This window comes from Marmota flaviventris, chromosome 3 (genome assembly GCF_047511675.1).
Source record: "Marmota flaviventris isolate mMarFla1 chromosome 3, mMarFla1.hap1, whole genome shotgun sequence".
NCBI lineage: Eukaryota > Metazoa > Chordata > Mammalia > Rodentia > Sciuridae > Marmota > Marmota flaviventris.
The window spans coordinates 159224486-159252054 of NC_092500.1; the positions used below are offsets into that span (position 1 = coordinate 159224486).

At 33.1% G+C, this 27569-nt stretch overlaps 1 protein-coding gene across 1 annotated transcript in view; it reads right to left on the reverse strand.

The window, feature by feature from the left end:
• Positions 1 to 6493: 6493 nt before the first annotated feature.
• Positions 6494 to 27569, reverse strand: part of Tll1 (tolloid like 1) — a 202924-nt gene continuing 181848 nt past the window's right edge. Inside the window, exons 18-21 of the mRNA XM_027927052.2 lie at positions 25891 to 26018; positions 16109 to 16322; positions 9929 to 10179; positions 6494 to 8712 (exon numbers count right to left, since the gene is read on the reverse strand). Coding sequence (XP_027782853.1) covers positions 8578 to 8712; positions 9929 to 10179; positions 16109 to 16322; positions 25891 to 26018 — 728 coding nt within the window. The 3' untranslated portion in view covers positions 6494 to 8577. The remainder of the gene's footprint in view (positions 8713 to 9928; positions 10180 to 16108; positions 16323 to 25890; positions 26019 to 27569) is intronic.

A 27569-nucleotide genomic window follows, 5' to 3' on the forward strand; every position in this document is an offset into this window, starting at 1 on the left:
TTATCTATTATTTGGGTTAGTTTTCTTCTTCTGTAAAGGGTCATATAGTTATTTTAGGATTTATGTGCCGCCAGGCAATGTCTTTAACTCTTGAACTCTTTGTACCAAAAGACCAATAAACCTTTTTTTATATATCATTTTTGGCTCTGGACTATACAGGAAGAGACTGTGAATTGAATTTGGCTCACTGGGTGTAATTTTTGAACTCTAGATCTATTGGGTAATCTGTATCTTATTGGATTTGAAGCTTCCTTGATATAATCTGGGTTCTGGCCCTTTGACAGATATATATATATATATATATATTTCAATACATTAAAACTTATTATCTGCTACTATCTTTGCTTATTATCATGGGTTGCTTTTATGATTTTATAATCTTATATATTTCAAGGCTTTGTTTTTTACATTCATTCAAATTTTGTGTTTTAAATTTTCTGGATGTATTATTTCTTTTATCATTGTAGGTCACTTATTTATCTCAAGTGATCTTTTACAAGTTAAAATTTTCTTTAATATTAACATAGAAAACCCAGCTCTATTTACCTTTCAAATTTGACACACATGATTTGATTCACTTTCAGCTTTTCTGGTATGGCATTTTATAACCATCTCTTCTAAAATGTTTTGAATAAATTTGTAATTGAACTTGAATATATCTTTCCTTAAATTAGACATTCTAGAGGACTTTCATTTATTGAGATTACCAGTATATCTGATTTATTTCCTTGCTCATAAGATGGAGACAATAAAATCTAATTCATGTATCTGTGCGAATTTAATAAATTAGTATGTTAGGCATTTAGAAAAATGCCCAACAAGTATGTTTCAAATTCAAAATATTACACATTACTGCTTATCTCATCGTATTATAGGGTTTCCATTTCCCTTGCTTTTTCTACTATTTTTTCTCTTTATGCGATCTTTAATATTTATTTTTTTAATCTTTATTCTGTATTCTAAACTCTACTAGTTTAGAAGCTATAAATCCTACTTCTATTTTTGTGATACCCATATGATTTTCCCCTGTATGTTTAAAATAAAAAAGTTAATCCTCTTAAAAACTATGAGTACCTTAGAACTATTCGTCTTCTATTAACCATCTAGTTGTACATGTAATTATTATTTTATGTTTTGTCTCACATTCTTTACAAATTAGTCATTAATATTATTCTATAGTAGTAATATCTTCTACATTGACGCATAATCACTAATTCTTTGATTACTAGCCCCTCTTGTAGGTTATTTATTCTTATTTCAATTTTTCTTTCAGAAAAAAATTCCTTCGTTGTTTTTCCAGTGATGAGGTGTTAGTAGTAAACTCTTAGTTTATAGTTATCTGAAATTGGTATTACTTAGTTCCTATTTGTAAGCAGTAGTTTCATAGGGTGTAAATTTTGTGTTGACAATTATTTCACATTAGTATCTTGAATACTTAGTTTTTAGTTTCACTATTTTCTGTCTTCTAATGTTAGAAAATCTGATATCTTTCTAAAAATTTTTCCTCCTAAGCAATCATTTCCTGATTAAGATTTTTCTTAACTTTGTGTTAATTTTCTTAACTTTGTGTTAATTTTTCTTAACTTTGTGTTAATTTTTCTTAACTGTGTGTTAAGCAATTTTAGTATTGTATGTCTGGGTTTGTCTTTACTTTTATTTACTTTGGGGAAACACTTATTGTGTTTCCTTAATGTAAGGATACATGTCTTTCAAAAGTTCCAGGACATATCAGATATTTATATTGAATATTTTATTTTCCTCCATTCTCTACATTCTCCTATAACTACTAATAACATATATTGAACATTCACATTCTCTTCCTCATCTCTTCAAATATCTATTTTATCTTTTTGACATTTTCTCTGCTGTGTTTTGTGATTCTTACAGTTCATAAATTATATCACCAACTGTATCTAATCTGAATTTTTATTTCAATTTCTGCTTTTTTCATTTTATTAATTCAATTTATTTTTTCAAATACTCTTCTCAGGATTTAGAGAGTGTCTATACCTTTTCTGCATATTTTCTCTTCCCTCTTGTTAATCACTTCAATATGCTTTCTTTTTACTCAACATGATTATTATATTATTCAAAGTTTTAAAAATCTAATGCTGTTACTTTTTTGGATTTCTCTTATCTGAATGTTTTGTAATTTTTTAGTGTAATATCATAGTCTCTAAAATATTACCTACGGATGTAATGCTACCTAGATTGCAGGTATGTTGTGCTTCCAGAGGGCTATTTCATGCTTCTGAGAGAGCTGGGCATCCCAGGGTCTTTACTAACACTTAAAAATTATTCAAGACTTGGGATATAGCTCAGTGGTAAAGGCTTGGGTTTGATCTCCAGCACTGCAAAAATTAAATAAAAAATAAAAATAAATTTTATTTTTTTCTTGAAAGATAAGCAAATGGTGAGATAAGAAAGAATTTCATCATCTTGCTATTAAAAATTTCACTTTCCTCCATCTGAATTGATTAGACAAATGAGTCTTGAGTGTTTCAACTTGCATCTTAAGAGGATATTAAGAAGAACTGCATATTATCAAGAACTACTGGAGCTGGTATTAGGTGTGTTATTGAAAAATTATCTTATTTGCAAAAGCCCCTTTTGCCCATCATGAGAAGGATTTATAGGTTAAAAGTGCAAGTAATGAATGCAAAATAAAGTTAATTTTACATGACAACTGAATTATTAAAGATGCAAAGTTAAGATTATGGAAAGAAGACCTAGTTTAATGCTTATCTCAAAATACAAACCACAATATATATTTAAGTCCCAAACATGATAATAAAATACATATATAGTTTTATTATTTCAGTTTTGACTTTTGGAGATGTTTTTCAATGCTTATCTGTCCAACTAGAATTTAAGATCTATAAAAGCAAAGATCGTGACTTTTCTTTTTTATCTTAACTCATACAGTACTTCATATATTAATATTAGTAGGCATTATGCAAATATATTTTCAATGAATAAACAGATTAAAATAAATGAGTAAACAAAATACGTTGGGTGTACTATTCCTTTTGTTTTGAAAATAACAAAACTTATGGGAACTTTTGAATACTAAGAAATTAAAACAATAGATACACAATGCTATGAAATGACTTTTGATACATGCATTAGATCCCTGTGGAAAGCTTTTCTGCAATTTACTTTGAGTTTTAGTCATCTAGGGTACACCACTAAATTTTTTGGGGTAGTTTTATATACTTAAGCTTATTATCTATGATCCTCTCACTTTATTTGTACTTTCTGGATGATCTTCCTATTTAAATAATCTTAATGGCATTCTTTGAAATAAACCCCTTACATACCTTAAATTTTTCAACACTTACTGTTGTTTGTATTCATAATAGCTGCCATTCTGACTGGAATGAGATGAAATCTTACAGTAGTTTTGATTGGAAATGCAAATCAAAACTAATCTAAGATTTCATCTCACTCCAATCAGAATGGCAGCTATTATGAATACAAACAACAATAAGTGTTGTTGAGGATGTGGGGAAAAAGGTACACTCATACTGCTGGTGGGACTGCAAATTGGTGCAGCCAATACGGGAAGCAATATGGAGATTTCTTGGAAAATTGGGAATGGAACCACCATTTGACCCAGCTATCCCTCTCCTGGGTCTATACCCAAAGGATTTAAAAAGAGCATACTACAGGGACACTGCCACATCAATGTTTATAGCAGCACAATTCACAATAGCTAAACTGTGGAACCAACCTAGGTGCCCTTCAATAGATTAATGGATTAAAAAATGTGGCATATTTACACAATGGAATATTACTCAGCAATCAAAGAGAGTAAAATCATGACATTCGCAGGTAAATGGATGGAGTTAGAGAAGATAATGCTAAGTTAAGTTAGCCAATCCCAAAAATCCAAATGCCGAATGTTTTCTCTGATATAAGGAGGCTGATGATTCATAGTGGGGTAGGCAGTGGGAGCATGGGAGGAATAGACAAACTCTAGATAGGGCAGAGGGGTGGAAGGGGAAGGGAGAGGACATGGGTTAGAAATGATGGTGGGATGTGATGGACATTATTATCCAAAGTATATGTATGAAGACACTTATTGTTGTGAATATGCTTTGTATACAACCAGATATATGAAAAATTGTGCTCTATATGTGTAATAAGAATTGTAATGCATTCTGTCGTATTATACAAAAATTTTAAAAAAATTTCAACACTATTTTGTCAGTGTCACTAATATTTTTGAGATGAACTGATTCTACCATAAAAATGTCATGAGGGAATAGAGTTTCATTTTTATATTTTGATTGAAATTATTGTCATTAACTAAATTTCAACACTTGCTTTTCAGGAAAATACACTAACAGAGCTTTGGACACATATGGAAAGCATATTTGTATGGGAATACACATATGGAAAGACTATTTGTAATAGTCATTTATCTATTATAATCATCCTACAAGGTTTATATATTTCCAATTATATTTTCACTTGCAAGTCTTTAAAAGTGATGCTTTTTGTATTCATTTTTTTTTAAATTGAATGAGAGAGAGGTTATATATAGTGAGATGTGCTTAGGGCTCTACAGCTGCTTAGAATTCTTCCTGTGTTGGTCCCTGAAGTATGATGTCAAGGTTGCACCTAAGTCAGACAATCAGCATGAATTCAGGCTCAGTAAGTAAGAGACTGGCAAGTTAAAAGATGGACAATGAGAAAAGTATATGTCAAAAGAACTTTTGGAAACAAGAATGCTACTTCATACTGTATTAAAGTTGGCTTTGCCATCACTTGCTTCCTAAGCTAATGACAACATTTCTAAATTTTATAACAATATCACTAAAAGACCAAAAGGTAAATAGTCATTGGAAACCATTTGCTTTGAATTAAAGCATTAAAAAGTTTCATTTACAGATTGCATTTTTCTTGTTGATATGTTCATGTTACATGTCTGTTCTTGTAAAATGGAAAGCATTAAAATTCAAATTTTATAAAGCTTTTGAATGTAATTATTATCCCTGTTTTCAACCTCCCATGATAGATTTAACAAGTGATATCAAAGATTTTCCAAAAGTCAAATCTTATTCCCATAACACTAAATAAGTCTCCAAATATTTTGGTAATTGCTTTAAAAGTAAGTTACTTTTAATGTCACACATGGTTGTTGTACTAAATATAAATATGGATGAAATTTAATGATTTTTTAAAAAAATACCTTTTAACCCATTAAAAAATAAAATTACTTTTGATGCTTTGGGGGATTTTCCTTATACTGAACAAAATTTGATATTTGAAGTTTACCATCAAAAATGTAGCAATAATAGAAACCAAGTAAGAGAGTCTAGGATATTCAACAACAAAATTGAACAAGCTTTAAATTTGATATTGTGACACATTAAAATTAGCTCAAGATAGCAAAAAGTCAACCAAGGAAGACATGGGATATTTGGGGACTTTGGAAATACAACTACTATTTCTCATCCATTGCCTTTCAAAAGTTGTTTTGTGCAATTGTTTTATTATGATCACCTTAAAAGTAATATTTATTTTTGAAATTAACTTTTAAAAATAACTTAATAAAATCATATTGAGCAGAATTTTTGTTGTTTTTGTTCTGTGTATAGTCCTGAGGATTGCACAGGAGTTAGAACTTTTGCAAATATAAAGCAAAACCAATATGCTGATTAGAGATTCATAATAATTTACAATATTAATTTAATAAAATGCCTAGAACAATGTCTAACAATTATTAACAATGAAGCTGTCTGCACTTAACAACACACGTAAGGCAAATGTTGAATTAAGGTAAAAATTATATGCAGTAAACTCATATCTGACATAATATACAATAAAATTAATATCCACACTGAAGGTCTAAAGTTATGACAATATGCTTCCTACAAACCTTCTATAATTTCCCAATTGGGTTGAGCACAGCTCATTGTGGCCTAATGTCAATTGGAATATTCAGACTATTTCTTAAAATAGAATGCTATAATTTCCCTACCATGCCATGTAAAATAATTTAATATATTCATTTTAACAAAAGGTTCAAACTACAGTGTGTTTGTTTTAAATTTTTAGTATCAACTCTGGTTCTTAACGATATCTACAGTTAACATTCTACTTTTCATGCTGTTCCTAAAAGGAACAATATCTTTACCCTGAAAGTGTTACTCTAATTCACCCCTAAAATTTACTTTATGTGAAAAAGTTTCACCATTCAAAAACCCTACTATTTGTATATATTGAGATTGATTCAACTACATTGGGTACAGATGTTGATATCAGACAAGCTGGGTTTCTACATCTAACTTTACACTGTGACCCTGGGAAGTGGCATAATGTATTGGTGCCTCAGGTCCTGACTACAAAATGAGAATGTTTCCAGAGTCCTCAACAGGAAGCATGAAGTTTAGAAGGAGCTAGTGTATGTGCCTAGCACAGGCTCAGAGTAGTGCAGAACTCTCCTGCTGTGAATGCCTTCTTCTCTCTTCTCCATTCCTGGCGTATCTTAGCTAATTGGAGATCAGTGAAAAAACAGTGGAAGTTACTGGAATAAATCAGCTCCACGCAGAGGCGCATCTACATTGCAGGCAATAGTTACACATTTCTAAAGTAACAGTCATTGAGATCAAAACGACGTTTAAAAAAAAAATGTATTTACACTTTACAATTTCTGTGTAGGGGAACGTCTTTTCAGGACAACAATGAGAGAAAGAACAAATTAGCTACGTCTGTGTGTATAGTTTAATTCTGTAAAAATAAAGAAATATACCCAATTTTATTAAACACTGAACATTCATGGACAGGTAACAGAAACAAAGTTATTTCATAGAGCAATCTACATCAACATCCCAAAACATCAAAATAGAGTTCTCTAAAGGAAAGAGTCTTTCTTTAATGGGGTTGATAATAATTAGAAGTTCCCATTATTTGTCCATGAATCCTAAGAACGGTGCTACTTCAAACAGGATTCTAGCAGAACTTGGCACAATAAATTTAACTTTTCAACCATCCCATTACTTTTTCACCATCTTGTGGCTTCACTCACTCAGACAGTCTCACATATACGTACATTAATATTAAAAACACACATGGCTGTAAAGCAGAAAACTCATTCTAAAATTACATTTTCTACAACAAAAGCAGGTCACCATATTTATGTCCGATGTCTCAATCACAGAAATGGATTTTCCTCACGGAGCTACTGATTCACATACACTATCAGGTTCAACATTTCAGAGTTGTGTTTCTAGGAGGATCTGTTTGATCATGTGCAAGAATTCTAAGGCATTATAAGAAGTTGTTCCACAGGACAAGGGCTGCCCAGGCAATGATATACTCTTGGTATATTTAACAAGTCTTTAGTCTTCAAATGCTAACAGCCAGACACAGGGAGACATTCATAGTCTACAGGTGGTTGGCTCAAAGGTCAAAATGTGTTTTAAAAAAATGTTTATGCAATAGCACCATAGGAAATCTTTCAGTAATGAATTCATTTTTTTCCCCAACATTGCATTTTTAAACTGAATTTCAGGAAGAGAGAGGGAGAGAGACAGAGAGAAAAAAAATAGAGTTTTCAATTCTCACAAGGCCTATTTCCACTTCATCTATTTTTTTTAAATACACTAACCATGACAATATCAACAATAATAACTACAACAATAATAGGTCAACAATGAAAAACAGACAATAGCAGCAGTAGTAACTTGAGTGTGGTCCATCCAGGCAGGCATCTAGAGGAATCCTGTGCACACCCCGGGGGAAGTTTTCTCATAAGGTTCGTAAGACATCACAGGCTTCTTGGATTTGGTGTGAAAAGGCAGCACTTACACAGAAGGAACTGAATTCACCAATTAACTGGGCATTTCCAGTAATTAAATAAATGATGATCAGCATTGGCTTTAATTGACACTACTTGACCTCTTACACTAGTCAAAATGTAAGAAAATGAAGTGGTCTCAAGATCATTTGTGTTTCAAAGAGGTTAAGCTGGCCTGCAAGTGAAAATAATGAAGCTGAAATATTCCAGTTTCCAAACATCAGACAGACGCACACACATACACACACACACATACACACTTAAAGTACAAACCACCCTCAAAGACTCCCATTTCACATCAGCTCATATGGATCTGGTTTACATTGTATCCGTGATACAAAGTCAAAGCAATTATGCTAAGAAGAGGTTTTTCCAGTTTATGACCTGCAAGATCAGTCCCAAATCTTGAAAAATGGTCAAAAAGAACATTTGCACAGTCACAGCCCCTGAATTGAACTGTCTGAATTGCGAGGCATCTGTTTCAAGCTGTGAACAGAAGCTTGTAGAGTCTCCCTTGAAGCACAAGATGCCCCTCAACCAGCTTTAACAGCACATCAAGCACGGAGTTCAAATATCCTCCTGTTGCTAAACAGGATTGGCTGGAAGCTTGTCTTCTAGTACAGAGATCATTCTGACCTTATAGTTTTCTTTTGTTCAAACTCATTATATAAAAACATTTGTGCTAATATCATCAGTTTTTTTAAAAAATATATGTCTATGTCTTCTCTCCATCGTGCACAATCCTTTATGTTCTGACAGAGGTTTTGGTGTTATTTTTTGGTATGTGTGGTTTCTGGATATCTTATGCTTTTGTATCTTACATAAAATCCTTTCTTGTTGATTGTGTCATCCGTGTGAAAATGAATTAAAATGGCATCCCCAATTGAATAGATTTCTTCTGGTGGCTGAAAGAAAACAAAACAACAACAGAATGAGTTGCTTTTTCTTCATGGCAGTGCATGTTTGAGCATGTTTTTCTTTGGCATATAATTCCACCCTCCCAACAACCTTGACAAATCAATATGATTGACTGCTTCCTTTTACAGATGAGGAAACTTGAGACTGAGAAAAGACAATGTTATGCTAGACATCAAAAGGCTAGTCAATGCTATAGCTGGGCTTCAAACCTGCATGAGCCTGTTTCTACTTTCCTTTCTAGATTTGTATTTCTCCCCCAAACCCTTAAGGCAAGTTTTTTTTAAAATTTATATATATAAAAGAGAGGTCAGAAAAGGTAAAGGGATGTTAAATTTGTTTCACAAATTACTGAGGCAAAGCCACTCTACAATTGAAATCTTCAATTAATTTTTGCTTTAATAATTTAAGTAGCAAGAAATTTCTTTTTTCTTTATTTCAGTTGTTATTTGGGCAAAAGTTCAACAGTATTATTTAGGCAATACATACTGGCAGACATTCAAAAAATTGGGACTAATATCTTCACAACAGAATATGTATTCAGAAGACTATTCAATATTAATTCAGTGCATCCCAGGAAAGAAGCATTGAGAAAACCTTAATCTTTATTTTTTTGGTTCTCATTTCTCATGGTGACCTTTTCTAGCCTGTTTCTGGCACTCTGCACTTGTACATGAGACACTGTGAAAAGAACAATATTCCTATAGCATAGACTGAGCCAACATACCAGCAGCTGACCCTGCCACTCCCACCAAGAATATCAGCTGAAAAGGGAATGTCAATTAGAATGATGTGCATATTCTTTCTGTTAATGCTTTAATTGAGGAAGGTGATGAAATCAAGTTTATGTATTTAAGCTTACTGCATTTAGATTATTATTTAAATGCTTATTGTCCAATAAAAAGCTAGAACATGCTTTGAGATTATTGAGTATTTAAATACTTATTGTACAATAAAAAGTTAGAACATGGAAGTAACCAGAAAGTATAACTACTAAATTCATCTGCTTGGCTAATATAATCAGGCAAATTCATCAGGAGTGGAAAAGTGGGAGGGTGGAAGAGGCACATTCATTATATTTCTTCAAGCCATTAATAATATAAAATTTTGCACAAATATTGCAAATTGTAAATATTACACACAGCAATCATCAATTAATAGGCTTTTTTAGTTTTGTCTACAGTATCCCCTTGGTGGTGTACTTACCCCAGATCCACAGAATCGACCAAGTCCCACTGCTGTGGAATCGAGACCATCAAAGAGCTCAACATAGTCATAGCCACAGTCAGCTTCTTCTTCCACTTCAAAGGTCTGGAAGGACAATTCAAGTCGAGAGCCTCGTTCTGACACTAACAACCACTCACAGTCCACCTGTCCTGGGTAGTTGTTATCTCCAAACTGTGCGTGTGAGTATAGCTCTCTGGGTTTGGGTTCTGCTTTCAATCGTCCACCACACTCTACCAGGAAAGAAAAAGGGATTAGAAAAATGAGCTTCAACAGGTCCAATTTCAACTTCAGTGTATTCTGACATTCTCCAACTTCTGTTTCCATTTCCAGGATCAGATGTAATTTCCACAACCCAAGAGCCTAAGTACAAAGACGGGGGCACAGGCTGCCTAAGTTGGAATGTCAGCTCCAACACCTACAAAGTCTGTGACCTGGTCAGTTTTGTCCCTTCTCTGAGACACTGTTTTCTCAAGGGTAAAATACAGATGATAATAAAGGCACCAATGTTAATGTGTTTTTAGGATTTATACATAAAATCTTTTCAAAGACTACCTGTCACATAATAACTCTCAATAATTCTGTTGTTGTTATTACACCTAATAGTTTTTAGTCTCAAGTAACTCTTTTTATGGTTAAAACAAACAAACAAACAAACAGGGTCTTAACCTGAATTTAACCTTAATAATGTCAGAACCCAGAATCTAAAATAAGAAATAACCTAAAATTCAACAGAATATATAAAATTCGTGTGTGTGTGCGCGCATTAATAAAAATTCTACACAACATATATAGCACCATATTATTTTACTGTTAGAAATATTTATCTAACTTGATCCAGAAAAACACAGGCATAATTAATTATACTTATCTTTGAAATTCCAGAACCAATTCAGTTACAGTTGGTTTGCTTGCTATAATGAAATATTTTAAATGCTCCTTTTGGCTTCTTTTTTAGAGAGATATTAATAAGCATATGATTTTCCAGTTATTAACTTTGACACAAGAGGAAAATACATCAAAGAAATAAGTCAGTGAACATACAAACTTTTAGCTTGTTTTAGAAGGTAAGAGGTTTATAAAAATGTTCTCAGTAATCTTTAGTAGTTAGAAGCCCAAACTTTATAACTAGAGATTAAGCAGAGGCCATGGGAGGCCACAGTGCCCACCGACACATACCAACCTGAAAGGGAAGGGAGGAAAAAAACGGGCTCAGAAAAATGTCAGAAGAAAGACCTTCTGTCTGTTCCTGTTTCCAAAGACTAAAAGGGTTGTTCCTGGGAAGTAGGAATTTCAGTAATAAAACTAGGGAAGACCCAGGAAATATCCCATATGGGAGGATCTGGAGAAGCTAAACCACAGGGTACCAGAACACATAGTTGGGCCAGATAGTCCTTAGTGAAGATGGATCGGGCAGATGAATTCTTACTTGGATTTTCCATTTTTATATATGTATGGTTACCTATATAGTGCTTTGGTGATTTTAAATAACAATATATTTTTGAATTCTAAGGCATGAATACCCAGTCAGCCAGGTTTACATGCACTGAAGGGCATTGTCACAGACAACTGCTCCTTCAGGGACCTTCTTGTGAATAAATTCTGAAACAACTTCCAACTGGGTTTCTAATCACAAGCATGCCTGTCGGGGAAGGTGGCTACAGTCAGTCTAACTGTGCCTCTGTCTTGCAAATGATAAGTGGCCCATCTTGCACTATCTATTGACATAGTGCTATTGTTACAAATGTATACACTCGAAGAAAGGCATCTTTGAAACTACTCCTGAAGGTTGGAATTCTGATCACTTTGGGGATTTCATGTCCCCTGTCTCGCAAACTGGAAGCCAAGAATCCTCCCTTTTCCAACACAATGTTTTTCTTATCCCAGGAACTCCATAAATAATTATTCTCTTCCTGTGACAGACTTCCACAGTCAAACTGCCCAGATACAAATCCACACTTGGCCTACTTTGTCCCACAACTTCATTTGTAATTTTATTCTTTGTTTTGAAATATGGTTAGCACTGGGATTCAAATCCAGGGCCTTGCACATGCTAAGCGTGTGTCCTACTATTGAGCTAGCTCTATCCTCTCACAACTTCACTTTTAAAATGGAGATCATACATAGTACACACATGTATGCGTGGATTTATATTTGTAAATGCTTGGATGGTGTCTGGCACACAGTTAAAAGTAATTGATATTTTAAGCTATCATCATCATCATTATTTTTTTTTTGGTAAGAACATTTAAATGCTATCATCTGTAAACTGAGATCGATTCAGGTATGAAATGAAAAGTCACAAATATTGACCAACAATTCAAAACACGATTAATCTGCTATCAGAAAAGAAAAATTATATTTTTGCAGGCCAGTAAAACCATTTGTGAAAAATATTTCTGAATTCAATACGAAAATACGTCAACCCGCTTGTAATCTCATTTGTAGGTTTTCAAAAAATTTTCTACCTATTCTCCAAGTTCAGTATAATTGACAGGTCTCTTTTGTCTTGCAGGGTTAGCATTTGCACTGCTTTCACTAAACTGCCCAGGAAGAACTGAAGGGAGCACCAGGAGATGTGGAGGAGGCCCTTGCTTGTGTGTGCCTGCTTCCTAGAAACAAGGTAGGGAAACAAAAGCATCCAAAAGAGGCAGTCCTCTGCCAGCCCCAGCCTGGAACAGAACTCAAGAAGGAAGCAAGCAGTGGAGCAAAACGGGGAAAGAGGTTTCCCCAAGTCTTCATGAACCTAAAAATCACAGGAAGGTGTCATTACTCCATTTGACTGAAAACTGGCCTGCCTTGGGGGAAATAAAAAAATAAAAATGCTTTAAACTACACTTAAGGATATTTTTAAATGCTGCACTAAGTTCCCTTTTCATCTGTTTCAGTGCTCAATACCACAGATCACTGCTATACTAATAAATCTGAAAATAATGTTCTTACCATAAAAAGAGAGAGAGAATTTAGCCTAGATGATGAACATTTGAAGGATGAATATGTGAACATTATGTGCGCAAGATGTGTGATTTTAATACGTCCTGAGAGAAAGTCTATGATAGGCAGCCTGAGGGCAACTGCTTGAGTGTTTTATTTATTATTTTTTTAAGAGTCCCCATGGCTATTCAAACTCTGGTCAACAGCATTTAACAGGTCCCTTGAAAAGATGATTTTTAAATAGAGTCAACAAATTTTTGGCGAATTTCCCTATTCATTTATCAAGTCAGAAAAACCTAAAACCAGTTGTTCAGTATGTCAGCAATATTTTTTTTTTAATCAATACTTTGAAAGTACTTTACGAGCTGCCAGAGAGAGAGTCTTTCACAAAGTTCTGGGAAATGGAATTGGAGCTGAATAAGAAAGATAACTGGAAGAGAAGCCAAGGGGTGGGCTTCGTTTTAATTTGGAAAGATGTGTTTATTTCCTGGTAAAGTATTACATTAAAGAAGAGGTGCTGTAATTTGACCTACAAATGCTTTTAGTGAGCATTCTAATTGAATTGATTTTGATCAAAATAACTTCCAAGGAGCATAATCATACATTATTGGATTTTTAAATGTCATTGACAAATAATATGATGCTTTATACTACAAAAACTACATTTTCTCTCCAAGTTTCTCCCCTCTGAGAGAAGAGTATTTCTTACTTCAAAATTTGTTTCTTTCAGTTAGTTTGATTTAGGCTGGAATAATACCAGTCGTTACCTGATTAAAACAAACTTGGACTGAAAATCTGAACCAACTGTCAGAGGAAACAACAACTCTCACCAATAAAGTTCATTTTTCATGGACTTGGGTAGTATAACTTATGAAAAAGTAGCCACAAAGCTATGTTAGAGCAATATTTCTAATCGCCTGGTTTTAAAAGTTACAGTATTAGAAGTTTTTATTGCAGATCAAATTGAAATTGTACACAGAAGTTTAAGTAAATTAAAGTGTATACTTGAGGACTTGTCTATAGCAGTTACATGTATTCTAGAAGGCAGGACATAATGCAAAAATGCTTTACACATGAAGCAAAAGTTGACAGATATGGTACTGGACTGGGCTGTCTTGTCAGCAAAAACTTAAACAGAAACCCAGAAACTCAATTTAGACTACAAGCTGTCCACAGAAAGGAATTTCTTATATTGTCCTTACCACAGATTTCTGATTTTTTCCTATAAAATATGAACATGGCACATTGTCTAGTCAAAGCAAAGGCCAAAAAAAAATAAAAAAACATTGTTGAAAGATTACAAAATAAGTAAACTTGGAAGATGTAAGCATCAGACAGTATAATCAGAATATTTGGCATGTATACAGCACCCAGAAAATTCTAAGATAGCTAGCTAAATGAGAAGAAAACTTAAAAAATAACAAAATATAATTAATCATGCAACTTTTGAGTTTCTTCATAGAAAAATAATAATAGTCATGGAATTTTACAGCTGTAAAAAATCTTTAGATTATTATTTCACAGATGATGAAACTGAGATTCAAAGAAATGACCTTTTCCAAAGTTCCCTGCCAGGTAAGTCATACTTTGACCAGGACCCAAAGGTATCAACACACTGGAACATAATTTAAGGTCAATCCTCCCAATTTATAAAGGATAAAAGGAAAAACTGTAAAAGTAAGATTTTATAAAATTGAAAAAAGAAATGTTTATAAACAGGCAATTTTGAATTTCTTTATCATTAGTTATTTCAATAATTTTTGACAGCATATTTTATACTATATTCATAGAAACTGATGGGCAGGATTTTTTTTAAAATGGCATGAACTTTATGTTTTCAAAAATACTGATGAGCCAAGCACAGAGGCACATGCCTTTAATCCCAGCTACTCAGATAGTGAGTTCAAAGCCAGCCTCATTAAAAGCCAAAAGCGAGGTATTAAGCCACTCAGTGAGATCCTGTCTCTAAATAAAATATAAAATAGGGTTGGGGATGTGGCTCAGTGGTCGAGTGCCCCTGAGTTCAATCCCCAGTACGCCCCCTCCAATATTGATAAAATAATAGGATTCAAACCTTTTAAAAACTATGCTTGTTAACGAGTATTAAATAAGTCATCAGAAATATGTTTAAACAAAAATGTCAAATAGATGGAAAATCCTTAATATGAAATTGCCACAGTTCATAAGAGATTTTTCTCAAACCATATTTATATTAATACATGAGAAATAATTAATTTGTATTATTTGTAGAGGTCCAATAATATCAGCATAAATGATATTTACTTTCTCATAGACTTCAACATAAATGTAGTGCTCACAATAAAATAGACTAAAACAGACAATAATATCAGACAATGAAAACAAATCTCTAAATCAAAGAGAAACAAAGAAAATAGAAAATAATTTCATTGAAATTATTTCACAGCATATTATTATTTTATATTATTAATATTTGTATATTATTAATTGTTTTATACAAAGTCTCTTCTGGAAATGTGTCAATTGTTTGTGCATTGTCAATGCCACTAGGTGTCACTATAAGCTAAATGACTTCAGGAAATAGCTACAATTTTTAAAAAAATCTTTTTGTCAAACTGAATGAAAATAAAGGATATTCCCTAGACAACTTCTGAAACATATAATTAAATTGTATTCATACCACAAGCAATTTTATTATAAACTTTTGCCTCAAATTTCTATTTTTCTCTTAAGAAAAATATAGTTGAAATTCAATCTCTGAAACTCAAATTATGAGTTTAGAATTAGGGAGGAAATCATGTTGTGTAACAAATAAAAGAAAAAAATGGACTTCATTAAACATAGATAATCCCATACTTATTTACAAAAACATATTAATACAAAAGTAGCTAAACTGGTGTGTTATTAGACACTGTATGAGTTTTCAATACCAAGCTACAGATTTCTGTTAGCAGTAACACATAAGTCAAATTACTAAATTTAACATGAAGTTCATTATACAAATATTTAGAGTTAGTTCTACTTTACTGTACTATATTAATCAAAAATCAAACTAAACATTTTTTTCTTCTAAGATATTTAAGTAGGGTACTGAGTGATTCTTGCAAAAAAATTCACATAGTACTTTGAGATTTTTCTGTGCTCTGCTTGGAGATTCATTTACAGTCCTATTAATGAAATACACATATTCACCAGAAAAGAAACCTGGGTCTTTGTCAGACAAGAGAAGCACAACCCTAATTTGCTGACCTGTAGAATGTGTTGCTTGAAAGCCTTTTCTTTGAACAGATGCATCAGAAATAAACCGAACAAACATTTTATTTCCAGTAGCCACAAGGGGATCTGGTATCTTGTTGCCACATAGTCGTCCAAGAATTGGGGACTTTTCTGTTTCTCCATCAAATACTTCTAAGTGATCATAAGCACATTCTTGATGCTGTTCAATCTCAAACTCACTAAAGGCCTATTTAAAAAAGAAAGAAAAAAAAATTATAAAACCACAAATCACTCAAACTGAGTTCTTGTCTTTGGAACTAAAATACATATGAATAAAATATGTTCAGGGCATACAAATGAGTCAATCCATAAAGCATATTATTCAAAGGACTATGAAATCAATAGAATATGTAATCTCTAGGAAAGAGTATAATGAGTCCAATAATATAACTGTGTATGAGAGTTTGGATCTTGAATGTTCAAAGGAACAACCATGTATTAAAGGTTTAGCCCTTAGTGTAGCACTATTGGGAACTATTGGAACCTTTAGAGACTGGGCCTTGTGGGAGGTGTTAGGTTCACTTGGAGACCTTCCCTAAGAGTAGATTGTAGGAACTTAGCCTCCTCTCACTCTTATTAGTTGGCTATGGGGTGATTGGTTTTACTCTACTGTCTACTGCTGCCCATGGTGTGTCACCTTACCATATGCACAAAAGCAACAGAGACTCTAAAATTGACCAGAGACTCTAAAACTGAGTTTAAATAAGCATTGTTTCTTTACAGGTTGACTCTCTTGATCATTTTTATAGTAATGGAAAGCTGAATAATACAATGTGAAATTCTATTTTGCAAGTATTGCAAATAATTCTACAATTATAAATAAATCTTCATCTACACAGAATTGAAACAGTTTATAATAACAAAGTGGTATTTTATGCTAAATTTAATCCAAAGGATACATCAGAAAATTTTATGCAATTGTGTTAAAACATTGATCACTTCTGGTTTTGATGATTGTAAGCTTGTGAACATTATCCTACCTTTGGACATGTAAGCCCATAAGAAAGTCCCATAACTGTTACCTTTTCACAAAATTTTAATGCAATAAATCTTGATAGAATAACTAAAACAAAGGGAATTTTTACTATATATTTCTTATTTAGATCTTACAAACCATAGTATTAAAAAACACTAATGTTTCTATAAGGCTAGAATAAATTTAATTCACTTTTCAGGTAGATGGCATATTTATTTTATTATCTGGTATGCTAGAAAGTTTGGTATGCTTTGCTATTACTTGTATGATTTACAAATTCTTATTTTTCCATGCAGTGATATTTATGTGTGAGTTTTAGCAAATTTAAAATTAAAATTCACTAAATACATATATACAATACATTAGAAATCGTCAAGCAAAGTTTACTTGAGATGGATTAAAAATAAAATTGCCCAAGCTATTCATTTAACTTCAGGAATTACAGGTTATTTACTGATGCCAATTAAGGCTTGTTTCTTTCCCTGGCGAAAAAACATCATATAGTGAATAAGTAAACCATCATTCTTGCTTAAGTCTATAAAGCAAAGCTAAAAAATATGAAGAAAATAAAACAAAGAAATACAAAATATGCTTCTAACTTTATTAATTTTGCTATAATTACCAAATACAATATTCGAACAACAAACTTTTGAAATATGTTTTACTTAATGAAATTTTGTGTAGTGGTCCTATTTTAAGTCTAATGGATGATAGTCAAAACAATTGGCTCTCAGCGTTGATTTATTTCACATCACATCATACCACCTGTCACATCTGACTTTGGAGGAGTAAGGGAAGTAATGAAAGAAGCATTTGGTGTTAACTAGGGAGTAGGAGAAAGTAATGAGGTTGCTTAAAGAAGCGAGCAAAGGAAAGGAAGAGGACTGATCTCTTTTATGAATTCAACTTGAAAAGTATAAATAAACCTGTGGTAGCCAATAAACATTAGAAGTCATTATTAGATGTAATTTATTATGGGCAAAAAGGAATGCTCAGTTCATTTCACCAAAAGGACTGGAGAGAGCAAAAAAAGATTGAATGTAACACAAAGATTCTCACTGGAAACAAAAAACTAACAAGTAAAACAGTAAGTAAGAAAACTGCAGCAGTGTTCATTACCCTGAAGCACAATATGCAAAGCAGGTGATCCCTGAAGGAGTTCATTTTATTAATTTATTAATAATCTTCAATTTCTGTAATCTCCAATTTCTCCAGTCTGTTAGACTGGAGTTTATTAATGAATTAATAATCTCCAATTCCTGTAATCTCCAATTTCTTCAATCTGTTAGACTGGAGTACAGTAGACACTGGACAGGGGCTGCAGAAGATCATGAATGGATGTCTGGATGTCTCGAGCAGTATGTCAGTCAATTACTTCTCCACCCATCTTATGTTTATAGAAAACTTTGTAGGAAAATGTTGTAGACGTGGCCAACCAAACTTTCTGGTTTTCTGTTTCTCATAAGAGGGTACTCAATCAGTTCCAGTTACCACATTTTTAAAAATATACTAAAGAATAAAGCTAGGGGCCATATCCCCAGCTTTTTTTTTTCTTTTTATTCTGAAACAGGGTCTTGTAAAATTGCTGAGAATGGCCTCAAACTTGGGGTCCTCCTGCCTTAGCCTCGTGAATCATTGGGATTACAGGCATGCACTAATACACCTGGCTTACCAGAATGTGGTGTCAATTTAAAAGTAGTAAGAAACCACTTTGAGAAAATTGACTCAACTGCACCCATTTAATTCTTTATTACATATGAAACCAAGTCTCTGAATTAAAAGAATAATGTCATTTAAGAGGATAAAACATTGTTTCAGGAAAACAACAGTATCTGAAAATCATTGCATGTTGAGTAATCATCTCTTTTGATTGTTGTATTGTTTTGATTTATTTAATGAAATTTTGTGTTGTGGTCCTATTTTCAGTCTATTGAAGACAGTCATAACAATTGACTCTCAGTGCTGATTTATGCCACATCACATCATACCACCTACTGTCCCATCTGACTTTAGAGGAGTAGGGGAAGTAATGAAAGAAGCATGTAATATTAACTAGGGAGTAGGAGAAAATAATGAGTCCACAATAATAATGTATGATACATGATTTCTTAACCTTATTTAGTGATAGAAAAGAACATGTTATAGAAAGAACATGGCAACCTACTATACAGACAAGAACATTCTAAGAAGGATGGGGATAATGCTGTTCTAAAGTATAATCCCATAAATAGTTTACTAAATGTGCCTCTGCATTTGCAGACCACACATGTTCAACCCATTCGCTGGGCCATTGGAAACTAAGTGAATGAGATGAATAAGCAACTATTTCACTCTCTAATGAAATGCAGGATGTCTGGAGTAAATAACAACATCTGTTTAAAATAATGGAGCAACACCACACAAGGTGGCATTGAGATGGGCTGTGGGCCATACTGACACCTGGTCTGGAGCCAAATGGCTGCAGCTTCCTATCAAATTACTAATGGAATCAGATTGAGTCTACAAGAGTTAAATTAGCCAAAGATTCCATAGCTGACATATGCTCAAGTGATACAAACAATGCTTATTCATTAACGTATTAGTGAATTTTCCTCTTGGGATAGGTAGCAGCTTGTTCTGTCAAGTGCAAAGATTTGTGTGCTCCTTTTCCAGAAGTCAGCCTGACCTAAAATGCCACCACACACAATCAGAGGCTTGCCTAACTCACATGCTGATGTCTCATAAATCTGGTCCTATGCCACAGAAACACCCACATACAGAGTCCTCCATATATAATGACTTCACCTTAATTAAAAAAATACCTCTAGGCCACAGAAAAGTATTTTCAGGAGCCCTTGGGAAACTGTATTATTTTGGAGTCCACAATGATAATGTTTGACACACAGTTTATTAACCTTATTTTGTGACACATGATGAACTATGAATCTCTAAATGTTATAGAATTTGAAATTTTCCAGCTACCAGGAGGAGACCTAGTTCAGAAGACACTCAGATTCCCAAAAGGTCCTTCAGGTAACAATGGGGACAGTATAGCCCACAAGGTTGAATGTATATAGCTGTAAGGAATTCTGACTTCTGACAAAACATCTCCTCCCTGCCATTATTTACTTAAGTATTCTATTCTTAAGCATTCAAATTAAGACTTCATAAGCATTTTGGCATCAAAATTTTAAAGCACATGCATTCCATCATTATATTTCCATGATTTTAGGGTTACTAATTAGGGTTTCAGGGTTAAACACAGCAGATAATGATGAGCTCTAGTCAGAAATTCTAATGTATTTCCCATAAGGCAAACTAAGAGGTTAAGAGTCCAATTCAAAAATAAAATAAAATCCAACTTTTATTATAGGCTATGGAAATAATAACTCTCTTTCTGGAACACCCATGCATGCCTAATCTACCTGGATGGCCACTGGTCAAGCTTCCATATGCTCTCTGGTCATATGAGCATCTGTAAAGATTCTTTTATTGAAAATCCAGGCATTAGTTAAAGGAAGAGGCCATGAAGAATAATTAATATATTCACAAAGGTAGAGATAATAAAATGATTGCATATAATGCAGAAATAAAATTTACCTAGATTGAACATTTAAACTCAGAGAATTAAAGATATGATGCAATTTGAGCAGTGGCGAGATAAGCTCTAGAGCTCTTAGTACCAGACATCTTTCACCTTTTCCTGTTTTTCGGTAAGAACTGTCATTTGGTTTCCCACAAGATATTTGAAGGATTAGAGGCCACTGGAAAAAACAGCAGACTGGAATATAAACCCCAATCTTCTGATTCAAAAAGCCCCCGTTATTTTCCACAAATCTTCTATAACTATGATTAAATATACTTCTTATGGATTTATAGTAGAGAGTTATATGAGAGTTGTAGATGTCTTGCTTTTTAAATATTCCATATATGAAACTGTACATTGCAAGTGTATGTTACTTAGCAAAACTCTAAGATATGATAAATCACATAAAACTACACAAGCACATTAGTCTATTGCCAGATGATCCTAGCCTAAAACTTTGTTTTTGTTTTCATTTTTAATGAAGATTAGTTTAAAATATTAAAAAAGTTGCCAAAAACTTAAAAGATTGTTTGAATCTCTCAAAAATCAAGATAGGATAAATCCAGGAATATATAGATTGTTGTTCTTATTCATTCAGAACTTTATTTCTTTTATAGTAGGAAGAATTTTTTTCAGCCATCTTTTGATTAACTACTTTTGATCGTACTGAAAAATTATCATGTAGTTATCATTTTATGACTGAATACATAAACACACGCATTACATTCAGGATTATTATATATATTTCCTGTCACTGCTGCAGTCAATTACCACAAACTTAATGACTTAGAATGGCATAGATATATTCTCCTACTATCTTGGAGGTCAGTAGTCTAAAATGGGTAGAAAGGCCTTTCTTTCTAGAAATCCTGGGTGACAATTAGTTTCCCCCAATTTTTCAGCCTTTAGAGAGGTCTGTCTTTCTTAGCTCATACCCCCTTGCTCCAGCTTCAAAATCTGTAATGTAGCATCTTCTCTACTCTCTGATATCCAACCTCCTTCTTATAAAGACCCTGTATCCAGATGACCTCCCCATTTGAGATCCTTAACTTCATCACATCTACAAAGTCCCATTTGCCATGAAAGGTTCTGGGAATTAGAACATGGACATCTTTGGGGAGTCATTATTCTGCCTTCCACAGAGCATAAAGACTAAATGTTTTTATCCTCCCAGTTCATGTAATTTTTTTTTCAGAGAAAGTTAACACAAACACTTATCAGTCTGATTACAAATTCTTTTTCCTGACTTTCTTTAATTCTTAACTCTGGGGAACACAAGCTATATCCCTATGGAACAAATCTGACCTACAGTCTGTTTTAAGATAATCTTTATTGGTAAACAAGAGAATACATTCTTTATATATTTTCCGTGGTTGTTTTCACACTAAAACATCAATATTAAGTTGTTGCAACACAGATTGTATAGTCTACAAATGTTGTTACATTTTTCTACATGACCCTCTAAATAAGAATCTTTCTGAAAAGGGAGCATTAGCAACATTTTCATTTGTTAAGACTGAATTTCATATTCATAAGGCTATGCAAAAGGCTAATAATCCTGATAAACATAGATGTTAAGAATTCTCAATAAAATACTAGTAATATAATTCAACAAATTAAAAAGATCATTGACCATGATCAAGTAGAATTCATCCCCCAATAATGCAGGGATACTGCAATATATGCATATAATAGTTGTCATACATCACATTAACATAATAAAGGACAAAAACCAGATGATTATTTCAATAGATACATAGAAAACATTTAACAAAATTTCACAGTTTTCGTAATGAAACTCAACAAAATATTACAGAAGAAATCTATATCAATAAATAAAAGTCATATATGATAAACCCATAGCCAGCATAATACTCAGGAGAAAAAAATTAGAAACTTTTCCTGTAAGATCTGAGATAAGACGCAGATGCCACTTTTGCCACCTCTTCTCACTATAATACTGGAGGCCCTAGCCAGAGTGATAAAATATGAGAAAGAAATAAAAGGCATACATATAACAAAGAAAGAAGTGAAACTGTCCCTGTTTGCAGATGATGTGGTCTTATATTAAAACAAAACAAAACAAAAATAAACAAAGAAAACTCTAAAGACTCAAACTGTTAGGCTAATTAATTCTCTGGAATTTTAGTGTACAAAAATCAATATATAAGTATCAAGAGCATTTTTATACATACTAACAGGAAATTATCTTATTTACAATAGCTACAAATACAACACTTGGGAATAAATTTAACCAAGAAGGTGAAAGATGTCTATACTGAAAATTATAAAACACTGCTGAAAGAAATTGAAGAAGATACCAATAAATGAAAAGATATCCCATGTTCATGGAATGAAAGTTAATATTGTTAAAATATCCATGTTAGCCAAAGCAATCTACATATTCAAAAAATTCTCTCTATCAAATAACAATCTTCACACAAATTAGAGAAAACAATTCTAAAAATTGTATGGAATCAGAAGAGACCCCAAATACCCAAAGCAATTTGAGTAAGAACAACAAAGTTGGAGACATTGCACTACTTGGCTTCAACACACACCCCAAAGCTGTAGCATTCAGAATAGCATGGTATTGGCACAAAAACAGACACAAGGATCAATGGAACAGAATTGGGAGCTCAGAAATAAATCCACTAATTTACAGCAAACTGAGCTTTGATGCAGGTGCTGCAGACACAAAATGGGGAAAGTATGATCTCGTCAATAAATGTTGTTGGGGAAACCAGATATCCACATGCAGGGGAATGAAAGTGGACCCTTCTCTCATGCCAAATACTAAAATCAACTCAAAATAAAAATGAATTAAAGACAAATGTAAGACCTACAACTGTGAAACTGATAGATAAAAACAAGGGGAAAACTCGATGGCAGATAATCTCTTCTCTGAAATTAAAACAGTGTTCACCAATCATACAAAGAACATTTTGCTAAAATATTTTATTTCTTGGATTGACTGTATTTGTGACTATACATAGAGCTAAGACTTGTAGGGAGGTAATTTAGGTTAAATTAATTTGAAGGAGTAGAGCTTTAATCCTATAGAGCTGGTGTCCTCATAAGAAGAGTAAGAAAAACTACAATCCTTTCCTTACACATGCATAAAGAGAAAAGGGGAACAGGAAAAAAGAAGCGCCCCCCCAAACACCAACCCTATAGGCAATTTCTGATCTCCAGAACTGTGAGAAAATAAGTTTCTGTCATTTAAGCCACTCTGTCTACTGTAGCCCAAATTGACCAACACGGATGGAACCTATAACAGTGAATTAAATGGGAATACCAGAAAGATGAATAAAAACAAGCTAAAAGAGAGTGCTTTTAAAAAGTTTCATAGAGATTCAAGATAGCTGAAGAAACAATCACTGAACTTGAAGAAACATCAATTGGAATTACTGAAACTTAAAACAAGTGACAAAAATTAATACAATATGCAAGTGTTGTTGGAAGATATCAAACATTTACTTTGTATCTGGAAGAAGAGACACAATGGTGCAGAAGAATGCTGTAAAACTTTTGAAAATAATGACAGACACCACAGGAATTTCAAGAATGCAGAAATTGTAGAGAATTTTGAGAAGGTGACTTTTAGAAAATTACTAAACAGACACATATCTACAAACACACCATAAACACACATAGACACATTATATTCAAACTTCTAATAAAAAGAAAAAATTGAAGGTATCCATAGACAAAATTATTCTTTACACAGAATAAAGATAAAATTTACAAATTATTGGAAACTTTGAAAGCCTGAAAATCCCATTGGAGTAAAGTGTTTGAAGTGCAAAAATAAAAATAAAATAGTCATCCTAGAATTCTACACTCAATGAAATATCTTCCAAAAGTGATACTGTATATCTTCTCCATACAACATAAGAGGAAATTCTTCAGAATGCTCTGAAAAAATTATGATCTACATAAATCCATGCGATCAGGAAAATCCATTTTTCCAAACTGAATTAGCTGGCTGCATTGCTGAATACATGCAGCCTCCACATTTCAGCCCATAAGGTTCAGAGAATTGTCCTCTCAATCAGGACCTTGGACAGGACTAGAAAGCAATGGAGTTCCTACAGCGCTATCATCTCAGCATTTAGCTGAGAGGAATGGAGTTCCCTCCATTTGCTGTATTTGTGAGTGATTTTTCAGAGACACTAGTTCATTTCAGTCACAAATACAGCAAATGGATGGATGGAAATCCATACTAGGGATATGAATGTCTTGTTGCTGTCTCTGATTTTATCATAATGCCACATTTGAATAAAGCCTCTTTTATTAGCTAATAAAATAAAATGAAATGAAATAAATTCACTGAATGGGAAGATCCAAACAGGGAAATTACAAATTAACCTTATGGCTCCAATGGTCCAGGGAACTACTTTGGATTGGTAGCCTCTTTCCTAAAATATTTTTTGTTCATTACAATAGTGCTTCCTACATTATGTCCTGATCCTGGCTAGCTAGCACATTCCTTGGCTTCCAAAAACAGCATCTTGTTGGAAATCGTTTAATTTTCTATATTTCCATTATTTTATTTCTTTAAAGTACATAATTTATAGATTCTGTAATCTATAATGAAATATTTAGTATCAGACAACCAGATTAGAATGCAACGTTTAAAAGATGCAGAAGGGAAGACAAATTTTTTGTTCATATTTAAATGACTCACATAGAATAACATGTGAGAAAAATATAAGAATACCAGTGTCTTATTAGAGGACAATAGATTATACAAAAATGATACTTTACACACCATAAGATAATATCCATCCTATTGTAAGAAAACATACTTTTTTGCATAGGAAGCATATAGAATTGACATAATTAGTAGAATATATTAAGTTGTATAACTTGTGTTTAAGTAAATGATTATTCTGTTTTTTTAATGAATTTCCTTTTCTTTATTTCTTTTTTTTGGTTCCTTCATTTATTCTCCCCTTTGAAAACATCATTACCAGTAACATTAGGTAAAGTATAAAGTAAAAGAATCCCTAGAGGAGAACAACATAGCTGTCACCTTGATCTAGGAAACCAAGAAATGGTTAGTGTAAGTAAGCATGAGAAGAAAAATCTTTTCCAGCTATCTACTGATTCAATTCAGTTGAATAAACAACCCCACCACCACCACCACCATGTGCTAGCTGCAAAAGACATGGGTCTACAGCTCAATAGAAAGAAAATGGGTTCACTTACCAATTTGATCCGGTGGCCGGGGGTGGAGCTGATTTCCCATGTGCACTCCTTCCTGCTTGGATACTTGTCTGGCCAGTTGGGACTGGTGATGAGGCCACTTGGGCTGTGGATCTTCTGTTCACACTCAGCTGTGCCAATAATGATAATATCAGTCAGTGTGGAATCTAGCCCAGGATTGGGCCAGAAAACAAGCAACCTATTTGCCCACTGCTCTGTTGAAAGATCTTTCTGAATACTAGCTAATCATCACTCTGGTCTCTGTTATCATATTCATCTGCTTTGGCAAATAAGTTGCTGAGCATAATCATGCAATGTTTGTTGTCTTACTCACTGGAAATTAAGTGTTTGCCACAAATCAGATAAATGCCTAAAATAAAAGTAACTCCTATTTTAAACTGCTGGATCCATAAACTCAGACTTTAATAGAGCAACATATATTGACAATCAAGAATATCAACGCTGGGTTTTGCAAAATATGTAATGCATTGCTACAAACAAAAATCAATGAACTATGCCATTTTAAAATCTTTTTTATTTCCCCATTAACAGAACATCACTTTCATCTAATTAATATCATTAAAGCATTTTAGAAATTATATATTTATATTTTCTATCTCCCTTAGTGAAGTGTACACTTAAAAACCTAAGTCACAGTTTTAGTTGCCAAGTAAATTAACCTCAATTTCATTAAAGCAAAATGAAGCATTAGGGATTAAAAAAATAGCTCCTTAGCCTTGGAGACAGCTTTTAAACTAACTAGAAAGAATATCTCATTCCATTAGCATAAAATTTCTTATGTTTCTATCAGTTCAGACGAGACCATTCCACACTTAGTATCAAGTTTCAAAGTATTTAACGTCATCAGGCTGTGTTCACTGTATATAACTTGTGAAGCTATACCCTTGGGATTCTGGTTTAGGCTGGAATTATTTGTTACATATTGTGTATCCCATTGTAAACTATAAATGATTTTCTAAAATTTTCCAAGGAATCTATTTGGGGAAATTATTTACTATATAAACAATATATCAGCATACTGCAGGGCCACACAACAAGGGTCCATGCTCAATACAAATTCATGCAATTGATGTTATCATTGCTGCCACTATTGCATTCCTTAATCTACACCTTCATCTTAACCACACTAGTTCTCCATAGGAAGATTTGGATTTACAATGTGGAGGAATATCAAGAAGATACAGGTGACATTCAGCTTCTGGCAAACAAATGAGGATTATGTAGCAAGACAAGAGCAGGCTCTGGGTTCCATCCCAACCCTGGGGGTGGGAAAGAAAAATAAAAAGAAAGAAAGAAAAATTCTGGATCCTATCATGAAAAGAGTTTCTTAAATTCCATCATCCCAGTTTTTGCCTTGCCACATGAAATATGGAGTCTACCTGATTTACAATAGCCTGCAACAAAGCAAACAGGCTTACTGCTAAACTATATAAGGTGCATATACTACAGCAAAGGTAAAAGAAAATTCAACCTTTTTCCTGGCAATAAAAAATAATTTTATTAAAGGGTACTTGGACATCATTCTATCTAAATGGAAGTTTTCTATAAAATTACTTCTGGAAATATTAGCTACTTAAAATATTAGGAAGATATTTGTTATCTCTGAGACATGGGTTACATGCACATTCTGCAAAAGCTGCTTCATGCTTTCTCTGAATTAC